The 12,139-nt window shown below is 41.6% G+C and overlaps 1 protein-coding gene across 5 annotated transcripts in view; it reads left to right on the forward strand.

Annotated features, from left to right (window-relative positions):
- Positions 1 to 12,139, forward strand: part of NELL1 (neural EGFL like 1) — a 293,137-nt gene that overhangs the window by 262,102 nt on the left and 18,896 nt on the right. For 2 of the 5 annotated variants that reach the window (XM_063332728.1, XM_063332729.1), the window contains exon 16: positions 10,713 to 10,853. The exons of 2 other annotated variants lie outside the window; for them this stretch is intronic. In XM_063332728.1, the coding sequence (XP_063188798.1) occupies positions 10,713 to 10,853 (141 nt within the window). The remainder of the gene's footprint in view (positions 1 to 10,712; positions 10,854 to 12,139) is intronic. One more of the 5 variants, XM_063332731.1, reaches the window with a different exon arrangement.

Below are 12,139 nucleotides of genomic sequence, written 5' to 3' on the forward strand. Positions count from 1 at the left end.
TGCAGCTCGAGTGCAGTGCAGTGGATTGCAGACAACTGGGACGTTGGGCAGAGAATGCTGTTTGTCAGTGTCCTGTTTTATAAGAGGTTACATTCATCTTTTGTAGCTCTGATGAACCAATTTGCAGCCTGCATCTGGTTTACTTTAGCAGTTTTCTCTGGAGTGAGAATTCCTTCTGAGAAAGGATCACAGAATGACCAGAATGGTTGAGGTTGGAAGGGACCTCTGAACGTGATCTTGTCCAACCCTGCTTCTCAGGGCAGGCCAGCTGGCACCAGTTGCACAGAGAGCTTTTGAATATCTCCAAGGATGGAGGCTCCACAACTTCTCTGGGCAACTTGTGCCGGTGCTCAGTCACTCTAACGGTAAAAAAGTGTTGCCAGATGTTCAGAGGAAACCTCCTATGTTTCAGTTTGTGCCCATCGTCTCTGGTCTTGTCATTGGGAACCACTGAAAAGAGCCTGGCTCCGTCCTCTATGTACTCTCCCTTTAGGTATTTATATGCCTTGGTAAGGTCTCCCTGGAGCCTTCTCTTCTCCAGGCTAAACAGTCCCAGCTCTTTCAGCTTTCCCTCATACGTGACATGCTCCAGACCCTTACTCATCCTTGTGGCCCTTCATTGAACTCTCTTCAGTATGACCATGTCTCTCTCGTACTGGGGAGGCCAGAACTGGACCCAGCACTCCAGGTGTGGCCTCACCAGTGCTGAGTAGAGGGAAAGGATCACTGCCCTTGACCTCTGGCAGTACTTTTTCTAATGCAGCAGAAGATACCATTCACCTTCTTTGCAGCAGAGTCACCTTGCTGGTTCATGTTCATCTTGGTGTCTGTCAGGACCCCCAGCTCTTTTTCTGCCAATCTGCTTTCCAGCTGGTTGGCCCCCATCAACTATTTAGTTTTAACATATATCCCCATTAGGTAGTTCTTCTCAAATTCTGTGATCTGGACAGAGAATGTGCAACTCTTTAATTGCAGAATGCCAAAATCAGTTGTCTTTTTTTATTTATTTATTTTTCTGCTTGATATATTAACCTTCTAATCAGGTATTTAATGTATTTTGCCACGCAGATTTTTTGAAATGTAATTCTGCAGTCTGTAATGTTTTTAGTATGATCTTACCAGTCATTGTAAATTAAACTAATCTGAATTTACAGCAGCTATGCTTTGAACTGGCTTAAAGCAGCTTTGTGCATAAAAATATTGTGCTGTTAAGGGTGGATTTGGACTTTTTTAAAAAAAAATTTGCATAATCCTAGCTGTGTAAAAGTATACCTCTGTGTGCTGAGGGCTTCATTGATTACAGTCTATTGACATGATAGACCTCTCCTGTTGATCTTGTTCTCTCATTTTCTTCTAGTATGCATATCTAATATTCTGAATAGCTGCTCATGTATAATATATGCAGATACAACGCCAGTATCACAATTTAATTGAATTAGTAATCAGGGATGAAGATACTGAACATTCTTCAAAAATAAAGCCCATGTTCACAAGTCAGAAGGGGACTGACAGTTGGCCTTGCCTCTGTCTGGTTACATGAGAACATCTTTATAGGGAATAGGGAAATGGTGACCTAAATGACAGGACAGTGGCCTGGAATTACAAAACTGAGCTTCTCGCACATTGGTTTGGGCAACTTTGGGCAATTCACTGTATCTCTCTGCCTTAGTTATCTCACCTGTAAATTGCACATGGTATCTCTCTATTCTACTGTAGAAAATGTTATAAACAAATTAAATACGGCTGTACCAGTGTCTGCAGTTGAGTTTCTGTAGAGAAATACCAGATTGAGTTACATGGGTAAATTTAGCATGGAGATCACACACTATTTCTGCATATTTCTACCTAAGTAGGTCAAAAAATCATAAATTCAGGGAACTGACAAAGTGTTCTGGTATGTTCAGGAAGAGCATGACGTTATGAGAGTATGAGAGGAGCATTCCTGGAGAACTGGGGGCTGTTGCCAGCAGGTACAAGGTGCTTGTAAGCGATGAGCTAAACTTTGGTCCTGAAGTTGTGACGCATCAGTCCAGCAGCGCTTGGAGTTTGCAAGCAGGTTCTTTTGAACTATGTGTTCCCGCACCTCTCTGCAAGCTACAGCAAGCACGATGGCAGTACCCTTACGTGACATGATGGCAGTACCCTTACGTGACATGGGAAGAGCCCAGATACAATAGACACAGGGCTAATAGCCCTGCTCCTTTCAGGATGATGTAATTTGAAAGGCACGTTGACTATAGGCCTCAAATTATACAGAAAGTCTAATTGTGAAGTCAGTCTGTTTCTGGCTTGTAAAGCGGTAGTTAAAATCCTGTTTGCTACGGAAACCCAAATGCAATACTAAATGTGAAATAGTTCTTCACCCTGCCTAGTATATTCCTGCCATGCTTTCCACTGGGCAGTCTGGCTGCAATTCTTATTTCCTACATCACCCAGCAATCATTAATTACGAGAATAAACCCCTCTTGTTTCAGCTCCAGTGTTGTGAAGTGTCATTTATTTGGACCATCCAGGACCTTTAGGTTGCATACTCTGAGCGTGCTGCGTATTTAGCATTCAAATACATGATTATGAGGGTATGAGAGAGACATGCACTAAACCGGTAAAGACATCATCATGGAGCGTGCATTAAAAATTAATTTCAGTAAATTAGATGTTATATATTAAAAGAATTAATCTTTAAAATTGCTGGTACAACTAGTCTGTGTTATTATTCTGATACCAATTTAATTCCATTTATTATTGTTAAACTCATCATTCTAAATTTGCATGAGTTTCAGATGATGAAAAATCCTGATAACACCAATCCAGAATTACACAATAAAGCATATTACAGCTGTTCTTTAATTATAATGAGTGGTGGGAACACCTTTCATCCCTGAAAGCCATTTAGTACCATTAAACTGTTGCGTGGGTTTGTTTATTCATGAATTTGAGTTGTATTCACTGTCTCTACAAATTTAAAGTTTTATGGTTTACTGCTGTGTCCTCAAAATAGAAAAATGGACCAAAGCCTGTATCATTTATTCAGGCAAAACTATTCCTGCCTGAGAAGGAACTGCAAAGGCCAATATAAATATAATGCAATTAAAATCAGTCTGCGAAAACAGACGTGGCTGCTGAGGAAAGAGAAATATGTTATTTGGTGCTGTTGTTTGCCCAAAATCTCCTAATGAGTTAAAATGAAAGTAATTAAAAAAGAGGCTAAATGTCAAGGAAAAATTTCCTGAGCCGCTATTCCCAAAGCCTGCTACTGGCTTCAGTCCGAGAGAGGGGGAATCTCTATCACCTGAGACAGCTAAAGCTACGAGACAAGAAACTGATGATTAAAAATGTCAATAGATAGGGCTCAGACAGATGTCTTTCCTGTCCTTGCTGATTTTTAGTATCTCTGGAGCCTTAAGAACGAACTGGCCCCATGAGACGGAGCGGCAGCCATGAGTCATTATTCAAATGTAACTAAATTATACAGTTATCCGTGTGCTTCTAAGTTACCGTTTGTGTAACAGCTAAATTGCAGTATTCCTGCTGTATCGTTGGTATTCCAGGCCCTTCTTGGTAACTTCAGCGAGCTGTCAAAGCTAATGTAGAGATTTAATAGTATAGCCGATGTAAGAGTTAATAATAAAGGATAAAATTCAGTTTATGTAAAACAATAGAATTATTATTTGCTTACATCAACAGAACTTTGTGTAAAGGTAGGCAGGTGGGAGATTTTTTTTTAGAGAGAGAGAATTTTTCATCTCCGCTCGTCCAAAGTAGTTGTCTTCACTCTCGGGGTTTATTTGAAGCAGCTGCTTGCGTAGCGCCGTCGGTGCCATCCCTTTCTTGCTATCTCTGTCTCGTGGAAGCGAAGCTCGTGCGAGAGCAGGAGATGAGAAGAGGCTGTATGTTACGTTGAACTTATGTCTCGGTTGGCTGGGCGATTTTTTCCTGGTGTTTTTATGTTGAAGGAAAATACTCCAAGGTAGAAAACAAAGCTGTGTGCTCTGGAACTAACGGAGATAACTGTCAGGGTATGATTTAATTCAGGAAGTTGGAGACCTGTGTGATCCTTTCTTGTTAGTACATGCTTTCCCTGCTTATAGGTCTCCTGATCAACAGAGCACTAAAGATAAGGATCTTGTATTTTTTGCATGAAAAAGAGCACAGTAAGAGTTTGATGAACAGACACTTTTATAATAAAACTCTTCTGTCTCATTGAAAGCGTAGATTGCTAGCTATTACATGACACTGAACAGTTTTCCTTTCAGTATTATCACACAGTGACTTAAATGTGATGAGGCATTAGAAAAGACTGAATTATTTTAATTTTACTTTTTCACTGGGTTCTGAAGCCATTGTGTTTTATTTTGAGGTAAATTATCCTATTTATCTTGTCTGCATAAATACCTTTATGAATAATGCAAGAAGCTGGGATGCTAAAAGTAAAAATTACAGACCTGTCCTTGAAGGACAGGATTAACATCCTGCAAGAGCTTATTCAAAACCAACTGGTGCCTTTATTCTACAATACAAAAATGTGCCATTTTTGAGCTTTTGCAAAGCCATTATAGTGGAGTGTTGCCAGATCCATTAACAATTCTGTACTAATGACAGTTAAATAACCGAGTGGGGTAAAATGAACAGTCTATACAGGATCTCCTTTTACATGGGCGTTGTAAGAAGGCTTGAATGAAAAAACTGCAAAAATGGTTCAACGGGCGTAAGAGCAGCAATGTCTGATGTTGAATTACAGCTAGAAACAAAAAAATATTATACTCAATCCAAAGGTACTGCAGGTATTTAGCCAAAGACTACAGAGGCAAATTAAGGTTATGGAAAATTTTCAGTTCCCAATGAAATATTAAATTAGTCATTTCTCACAAGCACTGTTTTAGACTGGCTATTAATATACCTAGATATATACAGAAAGCCCATACAAAGTTGTGAGTCAGTGAATGTGTTTTCACTGACTTCTGTGAGGGCGGCTTAGCCGTGTGGGATGTCAAGGTGAAGATGTGCATGTAAAGACCGGGGCTCCTCCATCCATGGCGGGATGCTGCGGGAAGGCAGAGCCTGGAGCCCCGAGAGCCGTGTGCTCACTCTGCTGCCGGGAGCCCCGAGGGTGGGCAAGACCTAAAGCATGGGAACACAGCCAAAAAATGTCCAGCCGTTGTTTCCTCTGGCCTGTGTCATTACAGAATTTCCAACAGGTTTTCAGTGCTCCTTTGAAGAACGATCCTAATTTTTGTACTGTTTTCACTCTCAGGTCAGAGGTACACACTTTCATTTCAGCTTACCATAACTTTATGAAGTATATATAGTGTATTCTGGTAAGCATCTGAACACACAAAACACACACACACATAGAATAGTGCATATATAGATCAAATTCTGTAGCAAAACCCCAAAGCAGACTTTGACAGAAGGATATTAATCTTGAGGCAAGTATGCAAATATAGTGCTAGGATCTAAAGATGGAAAAGCAAAGATGAAGAAAGGTGAATTGATTCTCACTCTCCAAACTGGCCATTATGTATAGCAACATCTTCCTATGCAGAAAAAGTCCTCAAAGGTGTTTTCAAAAGCCATAGTATGTCTAGATGAAAGGATATGTTAGGTGAACTAAGTAATGTCACGCTATATGATACACCATTTTATAAAGCTGTTATTTGCAGTTCCCTCTTGGTATTACGAGCACCTTAAATCATTTTGAATTTCTAAAACAAATCCATATTATTTTCCTATACCTGCAGAGATGTGTTTATACGTCTGCTACAAATAATGCACACGACCACAGGAGAAGCTTACAGACCTAATCACAATATTTTCTTCCCCTTTTGCTCCTTATGGTACATCATTTTAAGTGTGGGAATAAGAAACTGCAATGTCTTAGACAAATGGAGAAGCCGCTAATGGTTTTCCTTGTTTTTGCCTCTCTTCATGCGTATTGGAATGCATGGTGCTGCTAATGACGTGTTGCCAAAGGAATGCTAACTTGCTGCAGAAGCAGGGGAAGGGTTCCTTCCCTGTTCTTCCTGCACCATCATCCCAGCCCTTCTCCAGCACGCACATGCAGGAGAAGGCTGGGCTGGGGAGCAAGGAGGAGTGCCGAGTTTAACCTAAGAGGAGGGGAGCAGGGCACCTCCCATGAGCTGGAAATGGCTCTGGGAGAGCTAATGGGAGGGAGCAGAGCTTAAGGGATTATTCTTTTAGTAGTTGCTTCTGCATCAATGGTGTCTTTTGTGGCAGATTTTCCCAAAGCAGCCTGCAAAGCACCTCCTTTTCCTTTGCCCCCTGGCATGGGTAGGGCAGTACTGGTGTACCTCTACTGGTGTAAGGAAGTAAAGGAAGAACCTATCCAACTGAAAGTGAGTCCCATTTCCCCAGCTTTGCTGGTTTAAGAAATTGGTTCGTGTCTCCCTAAATTGCAACCAATGACGAGGAGAAGGCTGAGATACTTAATGCCTTCTTTGCCTCCGTCTTCAATAGTCAGACCAGCTGTCCCCAGGGTGCTCAGCCTCCTGAGCTGGAAGATAAGGATGGAGAGCAGAACGACCCACCCATAATCCAGGAGGAAGCAGTCAATGATCTGCTTCTGCACCTAGACGTACATAAGTCTATGGGGCCGGATGGGATTCACCCAAGAGTACTCAGGGAGCTGGCGGGAGAGCTCACCAAGCCTCTCTCCATCATTTATCACCAATCCTGGTCTACAGGGCAGGTACCAGATGACTGGAGGGTGGCTAATGTGATGCCCATCTACAAGAAGGGTCGGAAGGAGGATCTGGGGAACTACAGGCCTGTCAGCCTGACCTTGGTACCAGGAAAGATCATGGAGAGGATCATCTTGAGTGAGCTCTCACGGCAAGTGCAGGGCAGCCAAAGGATCAGGGGCAGCCAGCATGGGTTTAGGAAGGGGAGGTCCTGCTTAACCAACCTGATCTCTTTCTATGACCATGTGACCCACCTTCTGGATGCGGGGAAAGCTGTGGACATTGTCTATCTGGACTTTGGTAAGGCCTTTGACACTGTCCCCCACAGCATTCTCCTGGAGAAGCTGGCGAATCATGGCATAGACAAGTGTACTCTTCGCTGGGTTAAAAACTGGCTGCATGGCCGTGCCCAGAGAGTTGTGATTAATGGGGTGAAATCCTCTTGGCGGCCAGTCATCAGTGGTGTCCCTCAGGGCTCAGTTTTGGGGCCAGTTTTGTTTAATATCTTTTATCAATGATCTGGATGAGGGGATTGAGTGCACCCTCAGTAAGTTTGCAGATGACACCAAGCGAGGTGGGAGTGTTGATCTGCTTGAGGGTAGGAAGGCTCTACAGAGGGACCTGGACAGGCTGGATCGATGGGCCAAGGCCAACTGTATGAGGTTTAATAAGGCCAAGTGCCGGGTCCTGCATTTCGGTCACAACAACCCCCAGCAACGCTACAGGCTTGGGGAAGAGTGGCTGGAAAGCTGCCCAGCAGAAAAGGACCCGGGGGTCCTGGTGGATGGCCAGCTTCACATGAGCCAGCAGTGTGCCCAGGTGGCCAAGAGGGCCAACAGCATTCTGGCTTGTATCAGGAACAGCGTGGCCAGCAGGAACAGGGAAGTGATGGTGCCTCTGTACTCGGCACTGGTGAGGCCTCACCTCGAGTGCTGTGTCCAGTTCTGGGCCCCTCTGTACAAGAGGGACATTGAGGTGCTGGAGCGTGTCCAGAGGAGAGCTACCAGGCTGGTGAGGGGTCTGGAGACCAGGGCATATGAGGAGAGGCTGAGGGAGCTGGGCATGTTTAGCCTGGAGAAGAGGCGGCTGAGGGGAGACCTCATTGCCCTCCACAACTGCCTGAAAGGAGGCTGGAGAGAGGTGGGGGTTGGCCTCTTCTCCCAGGTGAATAATGACAGGACCAGAGGAAATGGTCTGAAGTTGCGGCAGGGGAGGTTTAGGTTAGATATTAGGAAGAATTACTTTACTGAAAGAGTGGTCAGGCACTGGGACAGCCTGCCCAGGGAGGGGGTTGAGCCACCATCCCTAGAGGTATTTAAGAAATGTCTAGATGTGGCACTAGAGATTGTAGGTTGTTTGGTTGGACTCGATGATCTTAAGGGTCCTTTCCAACCATGAAGATTCTGTGATTCTGTGAAATGAAAGGAGGTTGTAGAGAGGTGGGGGTCAGTCTCTTCTCCCAAGTAACAAGCAATAGGACAAAAAGAAATGGCCTCAAGTTGCACCAGAGGAGGTTTAGATTGGATATTAGGAAAAAATTCTACACTGAAAAGGGTTATCAAACATCGGAACAGGCTGCCCAGGGAAGAAGGGTGGAGTCGCCATCCCTGGAGGTATTTAAAAGATAGGTAGACGTAGTGTTGAGGGACACGGTTTAGTGGTGCATTTGCCAGTGTTAGGTTGATAGTTGGACTCAATGATCTGAAAGGTCCCTTCCTACCTAGACAATTCTATGATTCTAAATATCAGTGGGCAGAAGCTGTAGACAGGTACAGTACTGCCACAATAAAGTAATCTAGCCTTGAAATAGTTCTTTGTATTTTACTTTTCTGCAATAATCTAGAGAGACTCATACACTGACACTCTTCTTCCATTAAGTAAACTGCTGCTCAGTTTCAGTATCCTGGCGGACAGGCTTTCCGAAGAGTAATCTACTGGGCAATTAGTATCCTATACCATGAGCCTAAATCAAATACACTCTACAGGGCTCAAGTTTAGAAATGAACTTTAGGAAAACTCTATTGATTTTGTAAATTAAAAATGTAAAATTGAATGGATAGAGGTCCCATACAGGACTGACCTGAGGAAGCAATCTTGAAACAGGAGCATTCTCTAATTCAACACTGGGAAAGAGAAGAAAGCAAGAAGGAGGATTCATTTGCAATTGACCTGCAATAGCAAAGTCATTCACTTTCCAAATAGGATTAAACTTGTTCCATCAGCCATGACATGTGAAAAGATCATGGTTATAAATTCCATTTGCTGTAATGAATTGAAAGTGTCGGAGTTTGCAAGCAGCACTCATCGTTGATGGACAGCTAGATTTGTGCAGTGTTTTAACACTAAAATTAGCTTCTACAAAATAAAAAGTACAGAAAAGGTGGCAGCAGTGACAGATTTTAAAGCATAAAAAAATTGACTTTATTGTTAGATGGAAGCTGAATAAGGCTAGAAATATAATAGTTATAACCCTGTTATGTAGATAACTTGCTTCATTCTTGAGTGAGGGTGAACACAGAACTGGAAAAAGGCATTTGTTTAGGTTTCCCAGCTGTATTTCACCAAGAATAAATATTGTTACTTAAATGAGGAAAAATCAAAGTTTTCTGTAGTATTGCTTGTAAGATGTACGAAAATGGAATTGTATTGCAAGATACTTCATTCAAATCAATGTCACCGTACATCAATGTGACTCCACTGCAGTCCATGAAACCGTATTGGTGTATGTATTTTGTAAATTGAGATGAAAACTACACTCCGTGGTTACTTAATAACCTTAACTCAGTCAGTCTCGCATCAGGATCACAAGACATTGGTACTTTGATGCTTGCAGAACTAAATGCAGTTTCAGAACCTGTTTTCCCCAAATTTGTGTCTTTGGTGTACAAAATTTTATGCATATTTTACATGTGCCGATTGCCAAGAAAAGAAAAATCTCAATGGATGAAAATGGTTTATATTTGTGGATAATTTGAGATTCATTTTAATTGATGAGGTACCCAGCTGAAAACTGTCCAAGATTTAAAAAAAAAAAAAAAAAAGCTTGAGCTAAACAGAGGAATGAAAATATAATAGCTTCTTAAATTACCGCAAGGTTAACGTATAATTAATTTGCTAATTTTAATTACAACCCTACAAAATGTGCTGAAAAATGCTCAAAGGGGAGAAGCCGCCAGGTGCCAGCCGTGATTAACCAAGGTTACTAGCAATTATGAGGGCTCTATTAACCACGTTACAGAAATTTTAAAAACTGCTTTACAAAAACAGCACATTTATTGAAACTCCGTGGGGTTTTCATCTTGCTGTACCTTTCCATTGCTGCAGACTTGCTGTCATTTGCCTCACTCTTTTCCAGCTAAATGTTTTATTGCAGCTGTAACACGGACTGCTTTTTCTGTTTGTCACATGCCGTTATACAGAGACTAGGTATTTATTTTGATCATATATTAAAAAAAAAAAAAGAGAGATTAACTGTTGTTTGCAAAGTGCTCTGAACACCTTCAGTGCTACGTAGTTGCAAATATCGCAGCTGAACGCTAGAATCACAAATCCTGAAGAAAATGCTCTTTCTTTCCAAGGTGTCCTGGGACATGCAGTTTGTAAAGCAGGAAAACTGCTGAAACTGCCTTTTCAGTGGAGAACCTGCTCTGCAATGGTTTATGTGCACAGACAAATGTAACTTCTGAGTTAAAAACAAGCAAAGAACAAAAAAAACCCTGCATGTTTGCTTTGCATTTTAAACAAATTGTGGTGTAAACAAACATCTTGTATGTATCACATTCCATGATGTATTACTGTTCTTTTTTATTGTTGTTATGTTTTAAGTGTCTGTTGTTTGGAACCGTAATAATAAACCTTGATCCACCTCTTAAAGGAAGATCTAAAAAAATAAAAAATAAAAACACCCCCCAAAAAAACCAAACCCATCAACAACAACAAAAAAAAAACAAACCTAAAGCATTGGTGTCAAAGGAAATTAATTTCCTGGCTGGCTTGTGTTTTTCTCTGAGGCAGATATTGATGAGTGTGCAGAGGGGATCATTGAGTGTCACAACCATTCACGCTGTGTTAACCTCCCAGGGTGGTACCACTGTGAGTGCAGAAGCGGTTTCCATGACAATGGAAGCTATTCTCTTTCCGGGGAGTCCTGTGTTGGTAAGCAATGATCAGCATAGCGCTTTTTTGTTTTTTCCTCCTTCTGCATGGTGTTACAAAGTGACTATTGAGACACTGTCCTGAGCAGTTACTGTGTTTAAGGCTGAAATGAGAATGCAAGCGAGCGTGTCCGTGTTTGTCAGCATCCCCGGCCACGCAGCGTGGGTGCTAGTTCAAGATGTGTCACGTTTTTGAATGGTTATTACAGGAGGGATGCAGTCGGAGATCCGAAGTGTGACTTACTGTGCTTTGCCATTTATCATAATAAGTTGCTGTAAAACCTGAAGTGAAAGTAGGCTTTCTGGGGAGTGTAATAGGCCACAGAAGGGGAAGGGTTGGTTTGCCATTTTCAAATTTCAGCAGAGCGATATGAGAACACATTTGGGGCCTTTCTGTGTTGCTTTAATTTGTTTGTTTCCCATTGTTTGGCATCTTCATCATTTTCTTTTTAGAATTATGCAAATAGCATCAAGCTCTTTATGCACCACGTTTTCAGAATAAGGCCCTAAGAGCACGAACCAAGTGGAAGTTTTAAAGGATGTGGAGGAGTTTGCCAGTTGTTTCTGTGGGAGGCAAAGGATGAGGCTCCATGAGGATTTAGTGCTGGTTCTGGCAGTCTGGGTGGCCTTGACTGGACGTAAGACTGTGTGCCGCTGCAGCGCGTAAGCAGTAATAATATCATAGTGAAGATGGTACTTGTGGCTTACCTTTACCTTACAATTTTTTCACCTTTTCACTTTTCTTAGAAGCCTTATCCGAAATTTCTATAGGATATTTTATCAGATCAATTTAAAACTATTTAGAAAGGATCCCATTTTAACTTCTATGGAGATACAGATCAACTTCTCATAGTTCTGTGTCCTTTCTTTGGAATTTCAGTTACTTCATCTCTACTCAGTTCTATGTATTGTGTATAAAAGCTTTTCTGTTGCTTCTGTGAAAGACCTTTTATTTTTTAGCACAGTAAATTTCATTTGTCGTATCCTTAAGCGCAAAGTGATCTTTCTAAGATGAAAAGTATACAGATAAAGTAAAAGTTAAAATAAAAAACTGTAATAAAAATATATACATTTCCTTGTAACAAACATTCCCATCTTTACAAATTTTGGCTATTAGAAGTCCTTGTGATAAGATAGCATTGTGATTTAAGAATGTAGAGGAACACTAATTATTTTCAAAACTAACATTTTGTAGATTGCCCAGCTATATTAGCTTTTTACATATTGTCTAAGCTGACGGGGAGCTCAATAAAATCACAGCAATCAACTTCATTTGGGAGGCTGTGA

This window comes from Chroicocephalus ridibundus, chromosome 4, assembly GCF_963924245.1.
Source record: "Chroicocephalus ridibundus chromosome 4, bChrRid1.1, whole genome shotgun sequence".
NCBI classification, from domain to species: Eukaryota; Metazoa; Chordata; class Aves; order Charadriiformes; family Laridae; genus Chroicocephalus; species Chroicocephalus ridibundus.